We start from the raw sequence: 14,053 nt of genomic DNA on the forward strand, positions 1-14,053 counted from the left end.
CTCATATTTGTCTTCAAGTTAGAATTCCTCAGCTGAGTTTTCTATTTATAAGTGATTATTTTTTCTCTCTCTAGTAGTAAGGATCCCCCAGCTGCAGTCTAGCTGGTCATTTAGGTGCATTAGGGCACCGCTTACCCTTCCTGGTTCACACTGAACATGGCCGTGCTGTTCTAGTGCCTTTGCTCTGCGGTTCCTGTGGTGCCTCAGCAGGAGAGAACATAAGTGTCAGCATTTCAGGAGGATTTTCACCTTAAACTTGCACTTCTGAGCAATCCAAAGGGTTGACTGTCTGTTCATAACTGTCACTGCACTGCTTTTAAACATACTGATAAGGAAACTCCTCTTCTGTGAACCAGTAACTTGTGCATGCAAGCTGCCTGCCATTTGGGGGAGGTGTTCAAGAAGGTCTGTCATGGGGGGGTGACCTTTTTTGGACAAGTTTGCATTTCTTCAGGTGCATCTCGTTATCCCAGAGCCTTCTACTACAGCAGGTGCAGAAGTTTGGTGAAGGTGTGGTGGAAACACCTGCTGGCTTTGCACTGCAGTACTTTGTTGACCTCTGTAAGGAAAGGATAAGTCTTCCTGCTGCTTTTGGGGAGACCTGTAGAAAAGAGAGAGGGCTGGAGAAGTGGGGAAAAAAGCTCTTAAGGAGCAAACATTCAGGATTTTGAACATGGAGGACTCCAGAAGCCTGTTGCTGGACATTTCTGAGGCACTGTGGGTAACTTCCAGCTCCCCCAGGGGGTGTACCATGGCATACACAGCTGTTTTCCACTGTCATGTCATTAATTGTCATCTTCGGACACTGAAATACCACCATTTGTCCCCAGATCTCACACTTGGAGCGACTCCAGCCCATTGTCACGGCTCATCCTTCAAGCGTCTTGCTTTTTTGTGCAAGAAATTCCCCCATCACCTCCTTCAGCACGTCTCGGGGCTGCTTCCCAGGCCCTTAATGAACCAGAGCTCCTCTCCTCCATGCTAATTACCACCGCCCCCAACTCCTGGGGCTCCTCTCCGTGCTAATTACCACCCCCCCTAATAACCCAGGGCTCCTCTCCGGCCCCACCAGCGGCTCCTCCCGCAGCAGCCGAGCAGCGCAACCCCCGCCTGGGGGGCTGGAAGAAACGAGCGGATCCCGGAGGAGGGGGCTGAGCCTTGCATTGGGGGCGGCTCCTACAGCCCGGTACCGGCGGTGGCGGAGCAGGGGGGGGCAGTCCCCGACTCCCGGAGCTTGCGCGGTGCCTCTGGGCACCGCTGGGCACGGCGGGGCCATGGGCAAGCAGCGTTGAGCGCCATGCAGCAAACGGAGCCGGTGGCCGAGCCGGTGGCCGAGCCTATGCCCGGTTACGGGCAGCTGCTCCGGCTCGGTTATGGCAGCCTGGCCGCAGCCGTGAGGAGCTGCAACGATTGCGGCTGGGAGCTGGCGAGGACGACGTGGGCCGAGAACGCGCACCTGGGCTGGGGCGAGGTGCTGCTCTGCGGGCTCGCTGCCCTCGGCTGGACCGCGCTGCGCCGCGCTGCCGCCCGCCGCCTCTTTCGGGTCGGTCCCTGGGGCGAGGGGTGATGGGGGGGGGGCACCGGGGAAAAAGGGAGGAGGAGAGGGGATGGGGAGGGCACCGGGAAGAGCTGGGGGGATGAAGGAGGGTGGTGGGGGGATCGGTTGGCTTCATCTGGGGTTGCATCCTTGGGGGGTGCATGTTTGGGGAGCTCCCGGCCTGGGTTAAATGCTGGGGGTCTGTTGTATGGGGAGTTTATTCTCAGCCTGGGATTCAGTCCTGGGTTCTCTCACTTGGGGAGCTCGTCCTCCCACCCTAGGGTTAAATCTTGGGGGTCCGTTGCATGGGGTGCTTGTCCTCCCAGCCCGGGTTAAATCCTGGGGCCCCCTTGCGTATAGATCTCATCTCACCCTGGGGTTAAATTCTGGGGGTCTGTTGCGTGGGGATTTCATATTCCCACCCTAGGGTTAAATCCCAGGGGTTTATTGCATGGGGAGCTCATCCTCACACCCTGTGGTTAAAACAGGGGGAGGTCCATTGCACGGGAAGGTCGTCCTCCTGCCCCAGGATGAAATCCTCGGGGTCCGTTGCATGGGGAGTTTATTCTCCCACCCTGGGATTAAATCCCAGGTCCCCTTGCTCAGGGAGCTCGTCTTCCCACATTAGGGTTAAATCCTGGGGATCTATTGCATGGGGAGCTCATCCTCCCACCCTGGGGTTAAATCCTAGGGGACCCTTTGCACAGGGAGCTCGACCCCCTTCATTTAGGGCTGCCTCCCGGGAGGCTCTCTGTATGGGAAACCTCATCCTCTGTCCCCTGGGGCCGTACGCTGTGTGGGGGCTGATTCACGAGAGGTTTCACCCCCGTTTTCCCCTATGCTCTGGACCAAGCACCCTCTGCATGGGAGAGCTCTCCCTGTTCCCCAAATAGCGGGGTTGGGGAGGATTTGGGGGTTATTTCTCACACGCAGCCAGGCCGCACCGGCTGTGCACGGGGGGAAGGAGGGGGCCACGTTCCTGCGTGTCATCTGCGGTTCGCATGAAAAATGTCCTTCCCCGCTTTCCCTCCCGGCGCGACGGCGGCGAGGATGGCGTGGGGATGGCTGTGCTGCAGTGCCGGGCTGACCTTCAAGCATGGGGGATGCAGGGATGCCTGCAGCCAGCCCTCACAGCCTCCAAACGGGGTCTGCTGGCTGTTGTCCCCCCTGTTAATACAGCACTGTGTAAGGGACGGAGCGAGCAGGATGTCCCCGAGGGCGAGGAGTAGCCCTCTGTAATTTTTTGCTGTGAAAAGCATCCGTAATGAACCGAGACCTCCCCTTTCCCTCCGATGGCTCGGTCCCAGCAGAGGCGATTTCTTCCACGCTGCCTTCTGAGAGATGTGCTGTGCATGCTGCTGGCCATTCCTCCGGCCTGGGGAGGAATTAAAAGCCGAAGTAATGCAGGTGCCATGCTCTGCAGCTCGTTACTGCGAGGTGATGGAGCACAGGCTGCCCAGAGGGCTTGTGGAGTCTCCTTCTCTGGAGAGCTTCAAACCTGCACATATAAAATCCTGTACAATGTGCTCTGGGTGACCCTGCTTCACCAGATGATGCCTGGAGGTCCCTTCCAACCTCATCCATTCTGTGATTTGGGGATTTTGGTGCAAGTCCCCAGCCCTCAAGAGACGCAGCCCCAGCCGTCCCCTCACCGCCCCATGAGCATGGTGGCACATGGCCCTGAGGGAGCTCCTCAGGCACGCATCTTTGTGTCTACATGAGCTGGGCCTGGTTCCCTGGGGAAATCCCTTCCTTCAGAGGCTGTTTCACAGATGACAGGGTGCAAGGTGGCTTTCTTCAATTAGAATATCAAGAGTTAGAGCTTTCCTCTCTGCCCTGTGTGCCACTGAGGCCTGCTGCTGAGGCCTGCCTCTCAAGCAGCTCTGCCTCCGCCGCTCCGAGTTGCCTTTGCTTGCCGGTAACGTGAGGTGAAGTTTCACCTCCTGCAAAGCTCCAGTCCCAGTCTGGAGCCATTTGAAGCTGTTGAAGTGGTTTGTAGGCGAGGTGTGAGGTAAAACGTGCTGGCCTTTGACGTGGGGCTGAGTTTCACCTCGTTGCCTGCACCCCCGTCTGCATGGGGCTGCTGCTGGGCTGCGCGCCGTGCCTGGGACCGCTGGGGTGAAGGAGGCTGGAGGTACCCCTGGGTCTGTCGTAATAAACTTGGAGGCATTTCCTTCGTGCTCCAGTCCCTCCTTGTGTCAGGTTTACCTTTACAGAGCGAGAAGTAAGCTGAGTGCGAAAAAACCCCTCAGGAGCCCGCTCGGTGCCCTTGGCGGACACTTGGCAGCAGGCGCCGTGCTGAGGTGTCTTCCCTCAGAGAAATGGGTCGCGGCTGTAATTGCAGAAGGGCCAGCAGGGCTGAGCAGAGCTGGTTCTTGTGGCTACACCTGCGTGCTGCAGGGATGAGATGCCGAGCGAGCGTGCGATACCATCAGTTTCCTCCCAGCAGCCTAGGTGGAGGGGCAGCAGCAGGGAGAGACGGCTCCGTGTGTGTATGTATTTAGTTATTGACTTGCAGCTTTTCTCTCAGATTTGCTATGGGAAAAGCTGGAGGTGGTTGTGGCTTTTCTCTTAAAACCTCTGGCAGTTTTTAAGGGATTGGTTTGTATTGCGTGGCCCCTGTACAGGCAGCAGTGCAGTGGGTCATTCGGCAGCAGAGCAAACGGCTTCATCTCTGAGGGAAGGGAAAAGCTGGGAAGAGAAAGTAAAACCTTCTTGTTCAAGCCTGGGAGGGAACTTTTATGATCAGGGCCCTTTGCTTCCCGGTGGAGGCTCAATGAGCATCCCTCCTCCTTTTGAGTCTCCTCACGTTCCCTGCAAGAACTGAAGCACGGTTATAAAACCGAGCCCGCTCAGCGTCCGGAGAACGCAGCCTTCCTGCACGTTATTTATAAAGGACAGATCTCGCTGCCTGGATCGTGATTCTCGGCCTCCGAAGAGGAAGTGACTCTCACCACAAGACCTTGAAGCGTAAAGTGCACCGTGCTCAGCTCTGGCTGCGAGCACTCCTCTGCGCAACGCGTGCCTCGGAGCCCTGTACCTCTTCCTGTGCTGTCTGTGGTGCCCTAATTTATTTTTATCAGTGGGAACGAAAGGACAGCGGCTGGGCTCCTCGCTCTCATATCGGACCGCAGCTCCGTTTAACCTCCGCCACAAAATCGCATCACCGTTGAGTTGAAGGAGTGGTAAAGGTCGTTCGTGTCACTGGGGGTGTTGGTTAGGATTTGAGAGCGTGTCCTTTTCACCTGTTAAAACTGCTCGGTCTGTGTCTTGCCTTAGACGTGGTTTTCCCGTCATCCTTTGAGCAAAGACAGCTTTTGGCCTGTTGCCTCTTTTTCACAGAATCTTTGCTGGCTGCAAATATGGAAAGGAGTTGTTTTGGTGTAGGAAAGATCCTAAGGAGCTGAGCAAATGCGAATCACCAGATAGGGAGGAGCCCTGCAGTCAGCTGTGATGGGGGCACGGGCATCCTCACAAAGGGCTGAGAGACGTTTCCTTCCCCTCTGAGCTCTGCCCTGGGAGTCCCGTGGGCTTCTGAGAGCACAAACCTGGATAATACTCAGAGCACATCTTGCTGGAGCTGCCGATCACTTCCACATATGAAGACCAAGCCAGGCCCAAGTAGATGTTCCCTCCTCCTGAAGTTTCCTCGGTTTGTGCCTTGTCCTGCCCTGGTTGGTGGCTCAGCTCCGTCAGCTGCTGAAAGCCGCTGTCCTTGGCGTGTTCCCTGAGGAGTTGGGTTAAAAGAGACAACCTGAGCATCTCTGCGTCCCCTCCTGCAGGGCAGCTGAGCCGAGCAGTGCTCCCTGCTGCTGGGATTTGAAGCCCCCATGTCAGATAATCTGTCAGCAGTGAGCAAAATCTGCTCTGAATCAGTTCCCATTCTCTGAATTTGGTGACTGCCACATAGCCCCTCTGTCCTCCACGGCTGCCTGCCTTTTTTCTGCATCGGGTAAATATTTTCCATTTTTGGCCCAGACACCAGCCAGCTTGCTGGCTTAGCGGTGGTGAAATTTGGAGGACGTTGCGGCGTCCTCTGCAAGGAAAAGCATTGTGTGAATTGGAGAATGGCCCTGGGAAACGGGGTTTCTAGGTAAGTGATACAGCCTAGTCCCGGGAAGGATGCGACAGCTGAAAAGCAGCGCTCTGTTATCCCACCCAGTGATTTATGTAACTTTTCTCTATCCTATGCTATTGTCAACTCTTTTTTCCAAACCCCAGAAGTGGGCATGTGAGTAGAGGAGAATTCTCCCCCCCCAAAACCCACCACCCACAGCAAGCTCTGCTGCAAGATGAGGACATGTCCTGCACCCCCGGGGAAGGGCAGCCTGCCCGACAGCTCCCCAGCTCGCCCCACTGCGCTCTGCCCGGTGTTTGAAGCACGAGCCCTGCAAGCTCAAGGGGAGGAAGCCACAACAATGGCTCTTTTCTTCGCCCAGGGACTGAAGCCGCGCTGCTGCGGCGTCTCGGAGCGGGGGCCGCTTCCCCCGTGCTGCTGTGTCAGCGTGCAGCCATGGGGAGGTTTGTCAGCCCCCGCAGCACCCTCTTGGCAGCTGTGGCAGGTCTCGCCGAGCTCTGCTGCTGCTTTGCTCTCCGAGGGGTGAATTTTACTGCTTGCAGGGGAACCGAGGGAGAAGTGCTGTCCGTTGGCTTGTTGCAGTTCTCCTGGTGCATTTTATTACGTGTTTATCCGGGAGGCATTGTCCCGAGGGTGGAGAAACTGAGGCACTGAGAGCTTCAGTGCCCAGTGTAACGGAGCAATAAGAGCTGGGGGGTGACAGCCCTTGGGCCCAGAGCCTTCAAGAGGTTCATTTCTTTAGATTTAGCGAGTGGTGATGTTTTCCTGGGCCTTCTGCAGGCTCCGTGCCCCATCCCCAGTGTGGCTGGGGGTGGCAGCAGGTCTGGGAGCAGCAACCAGGTTGGTGTGGAGGGGATACGGTCTTTGGGGTCCACCACACCTCTAAGAACCACCACGGAAGGGGCTGTAGCTGGTGGCCCTGGGCAGGTTTTGAATCCGAGCTGTGCTCGCTCGTCATTATCATCTGCATTGAGGAGAGGCTGATGTAGAGCTGCCAGCTCCCTGGGCTGAGGATGCTGCGTGCCAGCCGTTCCTTTGTGTCCCCTTGGGAAACTGGCAGTGCCCAGAAAGCAGACGCAGCGCGGCTGGGATCTGGCCAGGTCCTCGTCTCGAGGCTGGGGAGGGGGCAGAGGCGATGGGAGCAGCCTGGGGATCCGCTCCCTCCGCAACAAGCTTCGATTCATAGCCCATCGCTGCGAGCCTGCCAGCTTGCTGGCAGGGCTCCTGCCCCGCCGTGAGAGCTGCTTGTGGATTTAAGGGGATGCTCAGCTTTCCCCTAGTGCCTCGGGCTGCGAAAAGGAAGCCAGCACGTGTTTGCTTTTTGCAGGATTTATTATTTTTTTTTTTTTATTTGACACTTCAGCAGTGCTGCAGGCAGCGCCGGTTTCGATTCGGTTTCTCTTTCCAGCTCCCGCAGGTCGTGAGAGGTGGTGCAGAGGGGGCGGCCACGGCCCCCAGCCCCGCTCCCAGTTCTCCACCAGCGCCTTCTGATTCACCTGCAGGGGGTTTGCGTGGGGGTCAGGGCGAGGAGGGGAGAAGGAGAGCTTTTCCGTGAAGCCCCATCATCGCTTGCCAAGAGCTCCGGGCTTTTCCAGCTCCGCTCTTCCCACCGCAGCGCCGTCACCCATGGCAACAAGCATCCCTCCCTGCAGCATTGCCATGGGAATGGCAGCAGGAAGCATCTCCCACCCCGAGCATCTCCCACCCCAGGGATGGGGCTTTTTTTTTCCCCCAGGTTTTGGTGGCACCTCCCTGCGGGCAGCCCCTTGTCCCCCTGCTGCAGGTCTGGGGGATGTTTCTCTCTGACTTTCCCTAGGGTGGGGAGCTCCACAGAGCCAGCTCCGGGTTTGCTGCCCTGCTGCAATCCCTGCCAACAGCCCCAGCATCCATAAAATGCAGCTTGGCTTGGTGGCGTGTTCCAGCCCCACAGGTGACGGTCCTTTTCTAAGCTCTGCCCACCTTGGGGTAGGAAATGCAGTGTCCTTCCCTCTTGGCGGGGGGGAACTGAGATGCAGAGAAGCAGCTGAATGACTTGGCTCTGGTTTTGAGGCTGGGACTTAGTTTGATGCATCCTAAACCGAGCCCAGCATCCTAAATCCAGCCCCAGCTGAAGAGGCCAGGAGGAGCAGGGGGCTCCCCAGCTCGCTGCCATCGCAGCGCCTTGAGCTGTCCCCACAGCCAAGCCGCTTCCGTGCTCCACTTTATGGAGACACAAATAATTCATGCTTTCAGGGCTCGGGACTTTCTGTCTCTGCATTATTCATTCACCCTTCGAGCTTCCTTCTCTTTTTCCTGCCGTGGCTCCTGGTGGAAGAAGCCCTGGCAGCGGCGCGCTCCCGGTCTCACCGTGAGAGCCGTGCTCTGCGTGCCAGCTGCCAGGGGGAGGCCGGAGCTGCCCCTCTGGAGCTGGAGGGGATGTGGGCAGCTTGGCAGAGCGCTGCGGGGCCGGAGCTTCCAGGTCTGAATTTCCCAGCGCTGGTCAGAGCCTAGAACAAAACCCTTTTGGGCTGGGAGCCGGGAGCTTTGAAAAACCTGACACAGAGAGGGGCTAAAAGCCAGGCCGGCCTCTGCCTGGGGACAGCTGGAGCCTTAATATAGCCTTTGAGCATCGAGGAGCCGAGCACTGGCTGCAGAAAGTGCTGACCTGGGGCAGGCTATGGTTACTTTGCAAGCAGTTTGTTTTCAGCTCCAACTTATCTGGTCCCTCCCGCCCGAGCTCTCACCCCGGGGGCCTTGGGGTGTTATCAGCAGCGGCGATCCCCACAGGACCTTGAGCGAGGCTCCCCGCTGCTGGCCGCTCTGCCGGGGCTGACAGGGCTCTGTCAGTCCGGTGATGAGAAGCAGAAACGGTGCCTGGTGTTGCTCACTTGCCACGGAGAGGGGACGTCAGTGCCCAGAGCTGGGGCTGAGCTTGGGGTGCACTCAACGAGCGGCATCGCTCATGCCTCCTGCAGCAGGCACCCCGTTTGGGATGCAGGGCAGCGTTTGCTGCTCCCTTTAGCTCCGAGAGAGCTGATGCTGTGGTGATGCAAAACACGCTGGGGTTTTGCTTTTGCTGTCGCTGACCTCGTGGCCCAGCTCTCGCTGTTGCAGGGAGCCGCGTGGTGCTCGTGGTCGGAGTGAGAAAGTTTCATTCTTAATAGCGCCAGCAGGCTGCTCGTCCTCCCGTTTGTCTCTTTGGCCATATTTGGGGAGGCTTCGCCTCCTCTTCCTGAGCCCTGGCTGGTAGGAGGGGTGCTGCAAACCCTGGGGAGAAAAAAAAACAGCAGGCTTGCAGTGCTGGTCAGCCAGGAGAGCTGCCAGGGATGAGCGTGGGTAGGTGTGAGCGAGCAAGAGGTGCCCCAACCCTCACTGCCTTTAAAATCGGCCTCCTCTGGTGCTGGTTGACCATGGAGAGGGGTCCTGTGCCGTGCTGGGAAACAGCAGCAGGAGCCGTGTGTTTGGTTCTCTGCAAAAAGAGCTCACCCAAAGTGCTTCCTCGCTTGAAAGCTTCTTTTCTGGTAGTTGGTGGTGCCACAAAGTCCATGCGCATGGGGCGGCATCGTTACAGCCTCCTCCTCTGGGCTTCCTGATGCAGATGGGGCTCGGCCTGATTGGGTTTGGTATTGATTCGGTTCTCCAAAAGCCAGCTGTGCTCCTGGAGCAAGGGTGGTGGAGCGGTGCCCAGGCTGGGATGCGTGCTGGGGGCTTCCTCCTCTGCCAGGCTCTGCTTTCGCAGCTTCCCCGCGCGGCCAAGGCTGAGCGAGCGGCTCTCTGGCCTTGCCATTCTCCCTGCGGACTCTTCCTAGAGCCTCTTCACCCTCCTTACTCACGCTGCAAAAAAAAAAAAGCCAGAAAAAACGGGGCTCGTGTCCCTGGTTTTGCCCTGTCTGGTGGTGGAGCCTTGGGGGTTCCCTGAGTTCTGCCTTGGGCTCGCTGGGGTCCCTCTGCCCTGCATGACGACACTTCTCCCCTCTCCTTGCAGCCCTTCGGTGAGTGGTGCAACTTGCAGCCCAAAGATGCTGCCAAGATGCCCGAGAGTGCCTGGAAGCTGCTTTTCTACACGTTATCCTGGTCGTATGGCACCTACCTGCTCTTCTTCACTGACTACCCCTTCTTCTATGACCCTCCGTCTGTCTTTTATGGTACAGTAAGAAGCAGGGAGAAGCGGGTTTGGATGAGGATGTCCAGGCTGTAGGATAGCCGAGCTGAGTGAGGGAATTGGAATTGGTGGGAGCAAAATTCTCCGACTGAACCCCCCCCCAAATGGCCTTTTCCATGATGCTGCGAGTGCAGAAAGGGCACAAGAGGCTCCCTCCGTTCCTTACAGAGAGTGTCACCTAGTGGCTACTGCAGACAGCAGGGACTGGGATGCCTGCGGCTACGGAGGGGAAAGGATTTGAGCAGTTAAATGAGGAGGGAAGTAAATCAAGGCTTCTGCCCTCAGTCTCGGAGGGGAGCGGGTCATCCTGGGACCAGGATACCCGGGTCCTCCTCCAGCCTTTGCCCCTTTTCCACCAGGGAGGTCCCGAATGGGAGCTGAGGCCACCTGGGGCAGCTCTGGCTGCTGCTTGCTTTTTGCTCTCTGCTCTCCTGTCTCTCTGTGGCTGACGAAGGCTCCATGCTCTCAGCTCTGGGCTCACCCGGCCGTCTTTGTCCCGCTTCAGGCTGGAAGAAGGGCATGGACGTGCCCACGGACATCGCCATCGCCTACCTGTTGCAGTGCAGCTTCTACGGGCACTCCATCTACGCCACCGTCTACATGGACACGTGGCGCAAGGACTCGGTGGTCATGCTCCTCCACCACGTCGTCACGCTGACCCTCATCGCCTTCTCCTACGCGTTCAGGTGAGGGATGTGGCTGTGACACCGTCCCCCTGCGCTGAACCAGCGCAGCCACGCAGCCTAGGCCGTGGTTTTTCCATGTGTCTATGTCCCAGGAGGACTCTTTCTGGGTCAGGAAGGATTTTTCCCTCCCTACTGCTAACCCTGGCTCCGTGCTCCTCCTCGTGAGCCACCACACGGTGCCATAGGATTCAGCCTGGGTTATTCTGGTGCGATGGGTGGTGTGCGGTGGGTGCCAACACCGACTCACTGCCCCCACGTCTCCCTCCCTGCCCCACTCTGCCGCAGGTACCACAACGTGGGCATCCTGGTGCTCTTCCTGCACGACGTCAATGACGTCCAGCTGGAGTTCACCAAGCTCAACGTCTACTTCAAGCACCGGGGGGGTGTCTACCATCGCCTCAACGATGTCATCTCCAACGTCGGCTGCCTCACCTTCAGCATCAGCTGGTGAGTTTGCCTGCCTGCCCAGCCCTGATCCCGCTTCCAGCCGTGTCCCCACCAGCTTTTGCAGCCCCCCTGGTGCCGCAGGGCACAGCCCTGCTGGGTGTGAGTGCCTGGAAACCAGCCGATCCTATAAACTGTTTGGGAAGAGGTTCCCGCAGAGCCTGACCCCATGCTGGGCTTGGAATCCTTCTGTAGTCACTTTGCCGTCTGTCACCACCCAAGTGCCTGTGAAATCTCGCTTGCAGCATGACAAATGACCCCAGGGGAGGAGGAGCTGTTTCCATTTTCCCACTCCTTTGGTTTTAGCAGCAAGAAGCGTTTTTGCAAGGAGCAAATGTCCCAGATTCCAGGCTCGCTGCTCCTCCTGGGGAAAAGCAAGAGAGGAGGATGAAGAACGGGGATGAGTAAGGCAGGTTGTCACTGCTGATGTGTCCCTTTGTCTCCCTCCTCCTCCCCGCAGCTGCTCGGGAAAGCAGGGGCGGCAGCAGGAGCTGTCGATGTGAGGGGGAGGAGAGCGAGGAAGATTTTAGTGATAAAACCGGGATGCACAGGTCTAAGAAATCCTTCCAGTTTTATTCCCCTCCTGTCCCCCATCCAGCTGAGAAAATCTGCCTCTACCCTGAGAGGCTGATCTCCTCTGGTGCCCAGCCTTTTCTGCCCGTGGTAGCAGTGCTCTCCCTTCTGTACCTGCCTATTTGGGGGGCTGTGTGAATCCCTGTCCAGAACCAGGCCTTTAAACCCAAATCAGATCCAGACGGAAGGGAGGCTGTGGCTGGAAGAAGCTGCCTGGGGTCCCCGTGGGCCATTAACCCCCCTCTGCTGCTCCCTCTGCCCCACCAGGTTCTGGTTCCGTCTCTACTGGTTCCCCCTCAAGGTCCTCTACGCCACTTGCCACTCCAGCCTGCAGACGGTGCCCAACATTCCCTTCTACTTCTTCTTCAACGCTCTGCTCCTTGTGCTCACCCTGATGAACATCTACTGGTTCCTGGTGAGTCGGGGGAGCTCGGCGACCCTCCGCTGGCTTCTCCCACCTCAGCTGCAGCTGCGTAACGCCGGCTGCCTGCCCTGCCCGGGGTATTTGGGGGGCTGCAGGGCTGGAAAAGCACAGGGATTTGGTGGGACAGTTGCACCCCGTGTGTCCTGGCTGACGGTGTCTCTCCCTCCACAGTACATCGTCCTCTTCGTGGCCAAGGTGCTGATGGGGCAGATGCAGGAGGTGAACGACGTGCGCGAGTACGACGTGGAGGACAGCAAGAAAACCGCCGTGGCTAAGAAGAAGGAGGGTGGGCTCCAGCTGCCCAGTGCTCTGAAAGAAGGGTGCGTGGGCAGGGGGAGATGCAAACAGCACCTGTGGGTGGAGGGGAAGATGCCCTGGGGTGTCTTTTAGAGTGTGCTGGAAAACAACAAAGTGCCTTGATGCAGAGTTTAAAAATAGGTGCGGGGAGCAGGAGGAACTTTGTCTCCCTGTGACATTGAGGTGTGTCAGTCCAGTTTTGTCCCGTGAGTCCTCACCAGACAGGGCTGGCTCTTCAACCGAGCAGCATCTGCACCTTGTGCGGTGAGCACGAAGTCTGGCGGGATGCTGGAGCCTGCAGAGCAGGTCTGGCTGACTGGGAACCAGGCTGAAATTGTCTTTGTGAGCCTGTTAAGGCAGGTCTGAGCTCGGCAGCGATTTGAGAAGGTGAGGGAGGGAGAGTGGGTGCCCAGGCTGATTGTCTGCTCTGCTCTCTTTCGCAGGATGCACCTGAAGAACGGACTTGTAAAAGACAAGCGGTTGTAAGAGAAGCGTGGCTGCTGCAGCCTGGGCAGCCTGGCAGGATCTGGGGACTGCCCCAGGGCCCGACACTCAAACCCAGCAAATGAAAGGCACAAGAAGAACTTCATCCCCGATACCCCTGCATCCCCTGCCTGAAGCTGGGGAAGAGATGCCACTGATGGGAACAGGGCTTGCCCGGGACTGGGCTTCACCCGATGCTGATGTGCTTTCTGTAGCCAGTACGTGCTGGTTCAGTTGAGAGGCTGTGGCTTTGCTGGTCCAGGTAGGATTTGGAGCTGGCTTTAGGTCCCCTGGTGTTTCTTCTGTCGCTCCATCCCCCAGCTATTCTCAGCCCCGTTGTGATTTCCCATCTTTATTTTTGGTCCCTTCCAACAACCCTGCCTCAGCAGCACTGCAGGGGCTTCGGACCTAGCATCAAACTGGAGAGGGAAACATCCTCTGCTCACTGGCACCACTGTCCCAGGCCAGGGGAGCCCAAAGCCAGCTCTGCTCCAGCTGCCAGCAGGCACTAAGGAAGGGTTTGCAGGGCACCTCTGAGCCTCGCTGACCAGGACGGGTCCCTAACACGGAGCTGTCCCTGTGCACCTCGAGGCTGCAGCACGCAGCAGTTCCCTCGTGCAGGTCTGCCTGGAAACCCAGCCCTAGAGCATTATTCCAGCCTCCTGCCCTCCAGGATGAGGACCAGGACATCTAAATTGCTCAAAACGCCCCTGTAACTCTTACAGTTGCTTAAAAAGCCAGCCCTGAGCACAGCTTGTGCAGGGTCCCCAATGAGGGATCTCCAGCGAGGTTTGCCTGCTCGAGTGCAGAACAAAAATTCTCAGCTCCCTGCGGTGGTTTTCCAGGCAGCACCAGCCCTGAGCCTTGCAGGATCCCCGAGGCCAGGCTGGGCCACGTGCCTCTTTGCTGGGAAGCCGTCAGGATTTTACTGCCCTCGGTCTGAGCCCGTCCCACTGCTCCCCTCTCGCAGGACCCGTCCCTGCAGTGCCCTGGGAAGCAGAGCTCCCCCCAGCCGGGGACAATAGGCAGGGAAGGGGGATTCAGGGCATCAATTCCAGGGTGGCTAATTGTTTTTTTTTTTTTTGTTTGTTTGTTTTTTTCTATTTGGTCTCGCAATGTTGATTCAACTCCAGGCCCATTGTGTGTGCCTCAGGGAAAGTTCCTCAGTAAACAGAAAGCAAAATGTGACTTTGGCTGGATGGAAACTGTGCCAGGCAGGATCCATCACCTCGCTTGTAATTACCCAGCAGTGTTTCGGAGGGCTGCGTCTCGGTGCTCTGGTTCTGTGGCTGGTTGGCAGGAAGGAGGGAATGAAGGAAATCGAATTTCTTAGCGTCGGCTTGCCCAGGCTTCAGGGTTTAACCGGGGAACTCATCGGGCAGCGTTTTGT

At 57.7% G+C, this 14,053-nt stretch overlaps 1 protein-coding gene across 1 annotated transcript; it reads left to right on the forward strand.

The window, feature by feature from the left end:
- The first annotated feature begins 1,056 nt into the window (after positions 1 to 1,056).
- CERS1 (ceramide synthase 1) lies at positions 1,057 to 12,764 on the forward strand. The gene is made up of 7 exons (XM_027472419.3): positions 1,057 to 1,543; positions 9,580 to 9,739; positions 10,262 to 10,442; positions 10,728 to 10,889; positions 11,727 to 11,874; positions 12,055 to 12,203; positions 12,624 to 12,764. Exons 1-7 carry the CDS (start codon positions 1,298 to 1,300, stop codon positions 12,664 to 12,666), a joined length of 1,089 nt encoding a protein of 362 aa, XP_027328220.1. The 5' UTR covers positions 1,057 to 1,297; the 3' UTR covers positions 12,667 to 12,764.
- The last annotated feature ends 1,289 nt before the right edge of the window (positions 12,765 to 14,053 follow it).

This window comes from Anas platyrhynchos, chromosome 29 (genome assembly GCF_047663525.1).
Source record: "Anas platyrhynchos isolate ZD024472 breed Pekin duck chromosome 29, IASCAAS_PekinDuck_T2T, whole genome shotgun sequence".
Lineage (NCBI taxonomy): Eukaryota > Metazoa > Chordata > Aves > Anseriformes > Anatidae > Anas > Anas platyrhynchos.

Coding starts and splice junctions, on each gene's coding strand:
- CERS1 (XM_027472419.3), top strand. CDS start 1,298: ATGCAGCAAACGGAGCCGGTGGCCGAGCCGGTGGCCGAGCCTATGCCC. Junction 9,740..10,261: donor CCCTCCGTCTGTCTTTTATG/GTACAGTAAGAA, acceptor GTCCCGCTTCAG/GCTGGAAGAAGGGCATGGAC. Junction 11,875..12,054: donor TGAACATCTACTGGTTCCTG/GTGAGTCGGGGG, acceptor CTCCCTCCACAG/TACATCGTCCTCTTCGTGGC.